This window comes from Rhineura floridana, chromosome 10 (genome assembly GCF_030035675.1).
Source record: "Rhineura floridana isolate rRhiFlo1 chromosome 10, rRhiFlo1.hap2, whole genome shotgun sequence".
Classification (NCBI taxonomy): Eukaryota; Metazoa; Chordata; class Lepidosauria; order Squamata; family Rhineuridae; genus Rhineura; species Rhineura floridana.
Genome location: NC_084489.1, coordinates 21,844,610 through 21,858,060, shown reverse-complemented (window position 1 = coordinate 21,858,060; position 13,451 = coordinate 21,844,610). Strand labels below are relative to the sequence as shown.

General features: G+C 42.3%; 1 protein-coding gene across 4 annotated transcripts in view; it reads left to right on the top strand.

Annotated features, from left to right (window-relative positions):
- The window catches only part of TMEM108 (transmembrane protein 108), a 286,424-nt gene that overhangs the window by 263,690 nt on the left and 9,283 nt on the right, over positions 1–13,451 (top strand). For all 4 annotated transcript variants that reach the window (XM_061587798.1, XM_061587801.1, XM_061587800.1 and 1 more), the window contains one exon: positions 2,733–3,833. In XM_061587798.1, coding sequence (XP_061443782.1) covers positions 2,733–3,833 — 1,101 coding nt within the window. The remainder of the gene's footprint in view (positions 1–2,732; positions 3,834–13,451) is intronic.

Here is a 13,451-nt window from a genome sequence, read left to right as displayed (position 1 = left end):
CTGTACAGGTGAGGGGAGCTGAACTGTCCCCCTTGCCTATCTTACTTCCCATTGGTTCATCACCCCAGACAACTCAGCTGACTTCCAGGATTCAACTGGAGGGGGGTAAAAGTGCATGGGTAAGCTACAGGGAGAAAGGTGGAGGAAGTTTCAACTCCGTTCACTTACGCACCCCTTTTGACGTTAAAGGGACACCTATATATGCTTTTCCCAGGCAGTCAGACAGATGCTTTCATTGTCTGGAAGGTATGATGCATAAGGGTAAACAGCACATTGAGATAAGTAGTCAAATGGTGGTTCTCAGTTTTTATTTTTAAATTCCCCTGTACTGTTGTACATACCAGGCCTTCTCTTTGAATAATATATGGAATGAACAGTCCCTGAACAGAGCTTGGAAAAGTTATTTTTTTGAACTACAGCTCCTATCAGCCCAATCCAGTGGCCATGCTGGCTGGGGCTGATGGGAGTTGTAGTTCAAAAAAGTAACACTTCCAAGCTCTGCCTCTGAATCACAAGTTTAAACCTTCTGTGAGATCAGGTTGGACAGCTGCCAACCTAATCTCACAGCCTCCATAACTGTGGAGGAGCTACTGTACCAGTGATCTGAAGAAAAATGTGCCCTAAAAGGACCTTGACATATAATGCCAATTGCTCCACGGAAGCAGCCTAAAAGCATCCAGTTGCAGCCTGAAACATACTGCAAAGTAGTGACTCATTGGGTTCAAGAAGTAAATGTTTAAGACTTTGAGGATACTTTTTTCTTCCACTGAAGTCTCAGCAATAGCATTAAAGGGAGATGCGATTTTGGTAGATTTTGCACCTTCCGCTACTGAGCTGAGAAAGCTTTCACTTGGAGAAGGTTCAGTGGATATGCCTTGCTTTCATGCTTGGGTGATAACTGATTGCAACGCTGCGAAGGAATTTTCCCTCTAGCCTGACCGTATGGTTTGTTCGGCTTTTGCTTTCCACTGCCATGCATGATACATCTCATTTACTTGAGCCATCTGGATGTATTTTAACTAACAGTATTCCTTGTCCTACATTTACCTCTGGCTTCTCTTTTCTATTTGTTATATGCTGTAATCTGGAACAAGAGTAGAGTGGCTACTCACATATCGCATACACACATAAAAGGAAATGCATCACTAAAAAATATGACACAGGTTTGCATAAAAGTTACATATGCCAAATTATAGGCATTGATGCAAAACCAAAACAATGACTATAATTTTAATTGAAATACAATACATCTCACCCTAGTGGGGCAAACGGGAAGACTGTAACCAGGTGACCTGTGGGGCTTGTTAGGTCTGCTGTCCGGATGCTAGCTGCTGGCAGGTGACTTCCAGGCTCCTACTGTCTTTTCATACGGTTCTTTATCTTTAAACTGGCTTTTGGCTCCTGGTTTTTGGAGGGCTTTTACATGTTATAGCCTCTTTTAAGGCTGTGAGTTGTTCCTTTATTTTGTTTTAAGTTTTTATACTGGTTTTAACTTTTTTATTTATTGTAAGTTGCTTTTGGTTCATTTTTTGTGAAGAAAAGCGACTAACAAATTTAATAAATAAATAATCAGGACTTGGACATCAAACAGAGGACCTTTTCAAATACTTTTCAATTACCTCTGTAATGTAGGACATGTAGCCAGCCTAAGTAGGGGTAGCCATAGCCAGTTATGCATTCTCAGGGGCAACTTCCCAATTATGCATTCTCATAGCCAGTTATGCATTCTCGGGGGCAACTTTGTTCTACAGACAGTGGTCTGGAATCCATTTTTTGCCGCACAACAACAGGTGGTCTTTCCAGGTGGTCAAACTCCAAGGTAACACCAGTATCTTCTAGAAGTAAAAAGTCTTAGTTATAGATTGTGTGCTAAACATAGTCCTACTTACAAAATTCAAATGAGAGGTGTAAAAAGTGGTGTAAAATGAGAGGCGTAAAGTGTGGACTAGCTCTGCTTCTTACAATCTGCAAGCATTGGGTTTTATTTCCCTAGGAATGAAAGTGTAGGTGCCAGATAAAACTGCTATAGGCCCAGAACCAGCCTGCAGGCCCCCTCTGCTCTGGGCAATGAAAATTAATGTTTTGAGATATACAAGGCTGTGTGTTTTCTGGTGAGTAAGAGTAGTGAAGTACTTTGAGTGTTAGACTTGGCCCAGGAAGATCTGGGTTCAAATCCCTGCTCACATGAAACTCACTAGTGGGCCTTAACCCAGCCTCTGTCTCTTTGTCTCCGTCTCTCAGCTTAACCTACCTGACAGGGTTGTAGTGAGGATAAAGCAGGATTCCCTTTCACACTCTGTCCTGACCTGCATGGAGGAAGACTAGGCTATAATGGTATGAAATAAATATAACATTACCCCGACAACCTCGCGCATACTAGTAATTATATTCCTTAGTGAGGAATAAATATATGAAAGGGCATTGAAATGTAGGTTAGATAACATGGGGCATCAGAATCTCCCAGGCATTGCCTAGTTTCTCCACTACCACTACTATGAAGACTTCATACATACATAATTTTTTAATCAAATCTGAGGTTCTCTGGGGGCCATATTCTGCACCATATTCTTTGTTTCCCCAACATGGAGTGCATGTAACCTTGCGTACAAAGGACTCAGCCACAATTCAGGGAGTGAGCCTTGGTTGCCTTCACCTCTGCCCCAAACCTGCCATTTTGATTTTATGCCAATGTGCTGTGCTGTGTTTCTTCATGCAAATCTCTCTTCTTCCAGGTGTTCTACTGATTTTGGCACTGACAGAAGAACTTGTGTTTGCTGTTCAAGCACCGTCTCCCAGCTTAGCATCATCTCGGGGCTTCCTGACAGACAATATCAATATCTCAGCTATGGGGATGACTCCCGGAAACAAAGGCCGTCACACAGTCAAACCTTTGCCCACAGTGACTCTTGCAAACTTTTTCCCCGCTAGCTCAGTGGAGACTTACACTCCTTCCGTTAGCCAGAAGGAATCAACCAGCAGCCATCCCATTGGCAGCCAAGAACCATATCACTTAAACAACCAGAGTGCTTTGTTTTCCGGAAAGACTCTCCCCAAAGGCAACGTCTTTCAAATTGTCCAAGGCAATTCCACAGAATTTGCAGAGCCTTATCAAAAGACAGGACTACATTCTCCTCCAACTGTGAGGAACTGGTCTCCAAATCAGCCATTTCAGCCTCGGCCTACAGCCCACAGCAATCAAAGTGGCACCTTGCTGGTAACCACAACAGACTCGCTTGCTTCTTTCCACAGTGATACCTTGGAAGGCCTTAACAAAGCAGAGAAGGGAAGCTCGTCAGAACTGGAGACACAGGAAACAGATCTCGCCACCCCAGCAACTGGCCCAGCAACTGCTCCTGAAATGGTGACAGTGCCTTTTAAACCCCAGCGGTATGGCATATGGGACATTCTGGGCAGAAATGACTCTTGGGTGCTGCCAAGTCACACGACAAACCAGAGACCTTTTTTTGCCAGCCCTGGGACTGCGACAGCAGCAGAATTTGGTGACTCTGGTCAAACGGGCATTGACGCCAGTGTTTCTACCTTAAATACAACAAGAAGCCCAAATGAAACATCTGTCACACTGCATCCCTCTGGGCATAATGCCAACTTGCCGCGCACAGAGCCCTCCACATGGCTGCCAAGTTCCACTTCAACAGCAACGGGAAATTTCCTAAACAGATTGGTACCTGCTGGAACCCGGAAGCCTGGCATGCCAGGGAACATTTCTCATGCTACAGAGGGAAACAAGCCCCAACACAGGGCAACCATTTGTCTCAGCAAAGTGGATATAGCATGGATCATTTTGGCCATCAGCGTACCCATATCCTCATGCTGTAAGTTGACTGTCTTTTTGCTTTGTGTTCTGTTAGATATATGTTGTATTCCTTTATATACATGTTTATTTATTTATTTATTATCTAATTTGTATCCCGTCCTTCCAGCAGGAGCCCAGGGTGGCAAACAAAGCGCTAAAAACACTTTAAAGCATCATAAAAACAGATCTTAAAATACATTAAAACAAAACGGCGTTAAAAACATTTTAAAAAAAAACTTTTAAAAAGGGTTAAAAACATTATTAAAGAACATATTAAGCAATTCCAACACAGATGCAGACTGGGATAGGTCTCAACCTAAAAGGCTTGTTGAAAGAGGAAAGTCTGCAAAAGGCGCTGAAAAGATAGCAGAGATGGCGCTTGCCAAATATTCAATATATTCTAATATTATACATTAGATATCTATGATGCAAGGATCAGGATAACTATTAGTATTGGGAGAAAACTATGAGCCTGAATGTTGAGGCACTAGAAAAATGTGATGCTAGGAATTTGATAATGGCCTACATCATTGGCTTTGGTGGTGATCAGGGCTGTGTACAGTTGAGCAGTGCTCTTCTGCCCATGTGACAACCATCTTTGCAAATACTACCCTTGCTGGCAAGTAGCAGTTCTCAACATGGGCTCCCACAGGAAATCTTCCAGCAAGGGGGTACGGAGTAAAGCACTGAAATGGGAAGCTGGCTAGTTTTTCAACCCAAAACAAAAATTAGAATACTGCTTGCGCATTTTACAAATGCTAGAAACCTATTCTTTTTTCAAATGAAAGCTGGGGATCTGGAGATGATGATTCATTTGGGGGGACAGTTGCCCCCCCCTTGGCCCTGCCCCCCCATGGTTCCCAACAAAAGCAGTGTTTTCCAAAATTGATGGGAAATTGCACATTCAAGGCTAGCACGTGCTACCATCTTCCACATTTGCTTTGGGGGACAATATGATTGTTTGGGCATCCCTGGCCTCTTACTAGATTGTGTTTGTGTGACACCACTTCCTGTGCATCATGGTTCCTTTCCAACCACGGCACATGACATTTTGAAATTAGGCTGTAGAAAGGTAGCATTTGTACACCACTACCCATCTGCAGGGTTTTTGCCAAGAGAAGCCATCATCTGTCTGGAAAAGCCCTGTCTGCAAAAGAATAACTGTTTCTCAGTACCCACTTTGATTTCCTGTTTCCAGATGCCTCTTAAGCCCTGGTTCAGGCATTCACACTTCTGACACATGGAGGAAAGAGCTGGGCAGGGCATGTTAGCCCTGCTCCCAGCATCCTCATCCCCACCAGCTGCAGCCGCAGACCTTAACACATGGACCGGGAAGGTCTAGGGGGTCTTTGTGCATTCAGCTGAACGCATTTGGAATCCTCCACGCCACTGGGAAGCCTGTGTGAGCAGGTTTAGGGCTCTACTCTCTATCACATATAGTAGTGAGGGAAGAAAGAGCTCAGGTTGGGTTCCATTCCCCAGATGGCCAGCAGACATGGTTGGGTCCAATTAATTTTCTCTTCTACTGATGAATATTACTTCACAGGAGGTAATTATAGCCAGTGTGAGTCCATCAGGGGAGATTAAGGGATTTTGTTGTGGAGGCACTTGGAGCACTGCAGTTTCAATTCTTCCACTTCCAAGTTGATTAGCAGGTTTGGGTTTCCCTATAAAGGGCTACTGGGACTTCAGCATCCATTGTCAATACCTCCTGCATCAGAACAGCAATCGCACGTTGCATCCCAGGTCACAACATCATAATGTATGATCAGAAGAAAAAACACTGCAAAGCTGAACATGCTTCTGATTCCTGATTTATAGATATGATCAGTTGATATGACTTGACTTTTGCAAGACTGTAAGACGTTTATGAGAGGTTACCAGGATGGTGAATAAAGAAAGCTTCTATGATTGAAACACTGTTCTACCTCTTCCGAAGCAGAGACCCGCAGAAGGGAGGGAGATATAGGTCAATGGCAGAGCACATGCTTTGCATGGAGAAGGTCTCAGGTTCAATCCCCAGCATCTCAAGGTAGGCCTGGGAAAGACTCCTGTCTGAAACCCCAGAAAGCCACTGCCAGCCAATGTAGGGGCAACACTGAGCTAGATGAACGAATGGTCTAACTCTGTATAGGGCAGCTTCCTATGTTCCTAAGATACCTGAAACAGTTGCTAAAGGCAAACGTTCAGTCAAGACAGGGATGGGAACCAGTGGCTCTCCAAATGATGATGGGAGCTCAACTCCTATTGTCCCTGGCCATTGGCCATACTCCAGCTAATAGGAATTTCAGTCCAACAACACCTGGAGAGCCATAGATTCCCCATTCCTCACTTAAAATATTTTCATACTGCCTTTCAACAAAAAAATCCCAAAGCAGGTAACTTTAAAACTTACCCATACTAAGTTATTTTTTAAAAAATCACAACATCTGTGTGAATCATTTAAATTTTATGATGGATGATCCTACTCTCTGATCTGCCTCCTCTGGAGCTTTTACACGTATCTGCTGCTTCAAGGCTGCCAGTGTCCCTTTCACCGTCTTTCCATGTGATCAGCATATTAATGCTCACGCACAGTCCTGCAAGAAAACATGACAACTCCCCACCTGCTGAGAAAGGCACAATGACAATGGGAGGGAGAAAGGGAAATGTTCAAAACAGTGTGAAAAAGAGGAGAAATTTATTTGTACCACATTTATACCACCAATAGCTATTTGCTTGTTAGTCAGGGTTTTGAAGAAGTTTCCTAAGGCCATATGAAAATCCATTTCTTCAGCTTCCCTGGTGGTGGAACATGGAATTATACTATTACTCAGGGACTGAAACGAAATGCCAGCTCAATTTTTTAAAATGTTAATTCCATGCCTGGTGAGGAAGGATTGAAAGAGCACTTACTGAAACAATATAAAACACACCACCTAATTCCTCAGGGATTGCTCTTTCAAACTAGGCAAATGGTCATTTCAAGACACAAACAAAAAACTGCCCATATTTCTTACACTAGAAAACTAGTTGAGAAGGTCTGATGTGAGCCAGAGTTTGTCTATTGAGGATCAGGATCTTAAAGGCTTTTGCTGTAACAATGTTTACCAGTGATAGATAGAATTTGATTACAATTTCATAGGGTGGTATTCAAAGCTAATCCTACTCAGACTAGACCATTGAGGTTAAGAAAATAACTAAGTTAGGTTTAATTTCAATGGGTCTACTCTAAGTAGGACTTAGTTGAATATGACTCATTAGCTTCAGGAATGATTTTGATGGCTGCTTGTATTCAGGTTTTATCAGAGTGATCTGTGTGACTTGTTTGTGGATGACTCCCATAAACCAAAACAATCCAGGAGTCCAACCAGTCATTCCATTCATTAGAGGTCCTACAAGCAAGTCACATGGGTTTAAGTCAAGTTGTGGGAAACCGGAGGCCCTCCAGTTGTTGCCAGATTCCAACTCTCATCAGTCCCTCCTAGCCAGTGTGGCCAATAGTCAGGGATGCTGGAAGTTGTAGTCCAGCAACATCTAAAGGTCCACAAGTTCCCCGCCCCTGATTTAAGTCAAAATGTTTTCAAACGTACGTATTCCAGGAGCCATCTTTTGCATACAGAATGCTGTTTCAGAACCAGCTCAAACTGTTAATCAATTAACATCACAGGAGATGCCTGCTTTGAATTTGGAGCAGTCAGACACATGAGCATCCATCCAGGGTGAATGTGGAAGGACATAATTACATGTTCTAATAAAGAACTACACACGCACTCATTGGCACAATAAGTTGTACCTGTTTTTCCCATTCTGCGGGATGGACAAAACAACTACATCCTACTCTCTTTCTGTAAAAGGAATTGCTAGTGGCAGAAAACTAAGTGGTGGTGGTGGTACCCTGGGCAAAATGTACCATGTTCAGTTCACTTTTGGGTCAAGAAGCAGCCATGTTAGATCATAAAGCAGTCTCAATACAATGCCAAAAGCTGAATGGTCCAAATAAAGAATTAATCCAAATTTTAAACAGTCAAAAAATTATCTTTGCCTCGACATCTTACATGAGCCTAAGTTGTTCTTTGGATCCCAGCCCCTTCATAGCCTTTGCAGGGTTTAGTGGCAGTTCAAAACCTAAACAAACTCTTTTGTCTAGAGATGACAGTGGGTCAAAAGAAATGAATGTGTACGCTACAGGCAACAATGCTTGCCATGACAATTCGATTCTCTTTAAAGCTATTTTCTGTCTCCAGCCTGGAAATGGCTTTTGCTCCAGAAGTTGATGCATTATGTGTTTCTCAACTCAATCGCTGGACTGGCCCATTTGACTCTGTATTTCTTTGAAAAGCATATTCTCTTGTGAGCTATATTCTTCCTGCCCACTTGTAATTCAAGGGACCGAATGCTTCACAAGGCATGTCCATGCCTGGTGCCGTCTGGATAATAAGATAATGACAATAATCATAATATAATTTTTCACTGGCTCTGCCAACTCTCTGCATGCTGCTCTCTCATCATCTCCAAAGCTGAAAGGCATACATTATAGACCAGATATGGTACAAATGCCCACCCTGACAACTCACTTTTCTTGTCATAATAATGTGAAATAAATAACTTGTTCCCCCAGATGGACAGTTGCAGCTCCCTTGTTCCATGATCTTTCCTAAAAAAAATGTTCTTGATGAAAATGTGCAGCTTCATATTCAGTGCAACTTCATATTCGGCACAGCAGAACAGCTGGTCCTAAAGGTTCCACCGCAGATCACCTGACAAATGGATTGTGTAGCAAGGACATTGCTGCCACCTTCAGGACACAAGGAAAATAAGAACACAACCTTTCTCTATCCAACCTGCAGGTTTATTATTGCACTTGCTTTTGATTTTTAAAATCAATACCAAACAGCATGTTAACAGCAAAGAAACTAACACATAACACAATAAACTTCAGTCTATAGGCCACAGTAAACAAATACAGCATAGGATTATCAAGACAACCACAGCAAAAAAATCATTAATATGTACCTTTTAAAATGAGACAACATTCTTAAACAATCAAAAACAGTTAAAAATACAAAGCATTTTGATTCAGGGAACTTAACCTTCCTTTAATAACTGTGACATAGTGTTGATGGCTATGGCCAGGAGCTTGACTATATTTCCTGTAATCTTAGGGTTAGAATCTGCCATTAAAATTGAAACATAAACTTCATTTGAGTTCCCCAAATGTAGAGAAAGTACTAGATAGACAAAACAGGGACAGTTGCAGAAACGTACTTATGTGGTGTGTGTGCATGCATATGCAAGTGAGGTTTAATCTCTGTTTTGACAATATGACAGGCTGTAGTTGTCAAATGGAGTCAAGTTCCAGCTTGGCACCAGCACCAAAGGCCCAGCTGTGTCTAGTGGTGCAGTTAGGTAATTCTGAACTCTGGACTTAATGATCTGGGGACGGGGACTTCAGATATCAATGTGTTATTATGTGACTTACTTCAAATTGATAAGCCAGCCTGCACATTTGGGAGCCCTCTTGCTCATTCTGCTGAGTGGGACCCTGGACCTTATTACATCATTGCATTTATATCCTGTCTTTTCTCCAAGGAGTGAAAAGGTGGCATCCATGGTTCTCCCCCTCAACAATCCTGTGAGGGAGGTTAGGCTGAGAGACAGTGACTGGCCCAAGGTCATCCACTGGGCTTCATGGCTGAGCAAAGATTTGAACCCTGGTCTCCCAGGTCCAAGTCTTAACACTCTAACCACTACACCACACTGACTTCTGTCCCAAATCCCTGAGTGGCTGTAGCTCAGATGGAGTCACATGCTCTGTGTCCTCATACTGGCATAGGTAAAAGTTCCTTGTGCCAACATTTTAAGACCACAAGGTAAAATGTCCTGGGAAATTATTGTGGATTCTACCGCACATACACCAATATGGAAAGCAGCCATTTAATTGACTGGGGGCCTTTAGAATTTCCATAGTTTGGTTGGATTTAGCATTATGCTATTTGACTGAGTCAGGCCCCTGTGATAGTTTATCTGGGTGCCTCTGTTCATATTCTGCTCATTATCTTGGTGGCTTTTTAAAAGCGCACAGTGACCATACCAGTGGTCATTCCCTAATTTGACTGCAGGGTCATGGTGGCCATATTTCCACTTGAAAAGAAGTGCACCTGATCATTCCATCATAAGGAATGCGATGGGGAGCTGGGATGAATTGAACAGTGGATACCTGTATGAGTGACTCTTTTTCCCTGTGCAATTTCAGGCAAAAATGAAGGGGAAAGGCATATACAGATCAGGGAGGTGTGGATCTCTTGCAGAGTGTTCAGCATAGGTTCCCATATCCATAAATATAGCTCAAGAATGATTTTTCAGGAGAAGCATTTTCCAGTGGTAAAATGGCACAGGGGATGTACAACTGTCCACAGGAATCTTTCTCTCTGTTTTTGATCAGACGTTTCTCCAGCATCCCAGTCCAATCATGAGAGCATCCATGTTGTGAGACCACATTAAACAACGCACATGCTCAGCCCCTATTGTCAGCTCAGGCCAGTTTGGTTTGGTCTGGTCATCCAAGAAATAAGGGAGTTGTTCCCAAAATACGTGTGGTTGAGACAAACGCATTAAGGAGTACAGAGAGACCCTGTGACATGTGTTCCCCATTTAAGTAGTGGAAGCCCTTATGTGCTCAGTTGAGAAGTGCTAAGTAGCATTCAGTTTTAACCTTAAAAATGCTTTGATGATGCCAAAATCACCATTTTCATCATGTCATAATTCTAATTCTAGTTGGTATGTACGTGGCATATTCCTTTGGATCCTGTTCATATTTCACATCCTCAGAACACTTGAGAGCTCCTCCTGCTTTTGTTATTAACTCAGTATGTAACAATTGGTTAAGGTATGATTGGCTTCCTCACCACCAACATTGAACCCCATTCATGAGAAGAGTCTGGCCCTTCTTAATATCCAAAGCACAATCCTTGCAACTTTTCAAAACTATAGTTAGGGCTGCAGGTGAAGATTACTACTACTGTATGGCTTCAGCATGGTTTGTGTGCATGGGTTACCTTATGCCCAAACCTGTGCTTTCTCCCTATCCCACTCACATTTCAAGCCTAAGACTATTTACTCAGAAGAAAATATCATTTTGCTCAATGGGGCTTACTTTAGTAAGTGTGCTTAGGATCGTAACTTAGGTGCATGCATCTGTTATATCTTTCCCCTGAAGCAAGATATGTTTGACCCTACTTGACACTCACAAGTCTATTTGCCCATCTGTCTTTAGCTCACAGGTCAGCAATGCTTCTTCTAAACTGAGAATGCAGTATAGCTGTGCTTTGGCACTGCAATGAAAAGTCACACTGTTTCAGACTGCAGCCTATCACAGCCGAACCTGGAAGCTGCTTTTACACTTATCTACTCTTCTACACCACATTAGCACTTCCTGTGAAAGCAGCTGATGCAGGCCTCTCTTCTATATCAGCCAGCAGTGATCCATATCAATGGAGGAGGGAAGTGTAAATCAACTGCTGCTTTTACTCCTGCCTTGACACCCTGCAGACCACAGTTCAACTTACCCAGTTGTCCCAGAATTGCTGATGTAGGAAAACTATGAGTCATCACATTCAGTGGATTCAGGCGTGGGCCAATTCCAGCTTGCACAGGCGTCACTTCAATGATTTCTTGGGGACACCAGAAGGCATCTTCACTGAAAAATGCTTGTAGTAGATGTCTCTGATTTCAATTTTCTGCTCATCAAATAGGTTTATTTCTGTTGCCATTAAGTGTCTTATCTCTGAATTTAATTAAAAATATTTAGAAGTAGAAAACCCCTATTTCAATACCAGCAAATTCAGGATGCACCCCCCCCCAAAAAAAAAACATACTTGTGATAAAGAAGGTAACAGGGAAACTACACTGAAACTTGTGCGATAACAGCTGCTTGACGCAACATCATATAACCTCCCCACAAACAAATCCAAGTGGATGCTCAATAAACAGCTGATGTGGTATAGCCTCCCCTTAAATGTTATGCAAACAAATCAGGATGAATACTCAGTAAACAGGTTATCTGGAAACAACCTTCATCTGCTATGCTAGGTGTTTAGTGAGGAATTGCCAGCTTCATTCACTTACTTTTTACAGGGCATTCACATGACCCCATCATCCAAGCACTGCCATCCTGTATTTTTCCTGTTCTATTTCCATCTTTCTTCCACTGCAAAGTGTTTGGCTTGATGAATTCAAAATGATACTCCCTGTTAGGTTGATGGGATGCTTTTGAAGTGGCACCACCTAACGGATCCCATCGCTAACACCACCACTCTTCCATCTTTTTTAGGAACATGGGGAGCTGCTTTTATACTGGACCTGATCAGACCATCTAGCTCATTCTTGTCCACTCTGACTGGCAGCAGCTGTCCAGGGGTTCAGGCAGGGGTCCCTCCTAGCCTTACCTGGAGCTGCCAGGGATTGAACCTGGGACTTTTTGCATGCAAGGCAGATGCTCTCCCACTGAGCTAGGCCCTTCCGTTTTAAAGGGCGGGGTTTTGACACGGCAGTGATGTATCAGGAAAGTGAACCTATCACCACACAGCACACATTCCCTTTAACATTTGTGGTGCTTATAAACATTCTTTTCCGGCTATATATTAAGTGAAAAAAGAGATACAGAGCTTTAATCCCATAGTGCTGTAACATTATTGTCATGTAATGTTATATAGCATTATAGCAATGTGGTGTTATAATGCTGTGCCTCTCTTTCTCAAAAAGCTGTTTTAGCAATAATTAAAAGGTCAATAAAAAATAAAAACAGATCCGATAAAATATCAAAAAAGAGATATCTACCACAAGGTAAGTGAAGGTACTCTGAGTTGCAAATGGCCCATCCATAGCAAGTTATGCCATGAGGACCACTGGTGAAGACAGAACATAGTGGGAGGTACACTAGAGATGGGGAAAACATTCAATTCAATTCACATTTAAAGCCAAATTTATCAATTTTGCACTTTCCAAAACAATATGAGAACTGAAACACAGCCATCCTTCAAAATTTGCACTTGTCTGAATTTTGCAATTGCAGTTCCCCAACCAAGCAATGTTTTTTTAAAAATGCATGTATTAGGGGAAAGTGTACACAAAATGAATATATTGGTTAAAGTAACATACAAGAATGCATTATATTGGGATAAATTGCTTGCAAAAATGTGTGCATGAGTGAAAACTGCATACAAAAATATATTTATTAGTAAAAATTTGCACTAAAATTCTGAAGGATTTTCATGAGGATTTTTTAAAAATTGCAAATTGCTGCTGAAATGCAGAGAATCAAGTTTAAGATCAGAAAAATTAGAAACTGAGAGAACCGAAAGTGACAGATCATTCCATCCCATAGAAAAAGTACAATACTCGCATTAGTGTGGATGTCAACTGCAGTTCCACTTGCGGCTTCAGTGATTGGGTAGTGCTAGGAGCTATCTATCTGAAAGCAGTTGTACACTAAGCCAGGTCACTGGTCCTCTGGCCCAGCATTTAGATCATGGGTAAAGTAGCCCTGCTACTTTAAATCCTTAAATGGAGAAGCCCAGAATCAAATTCTTAGGCATAGTGCAAAGCATGTGCTCTGGCACTGAGCTGTGGAGTCTATATTGGGAATTTCCAGGCTATA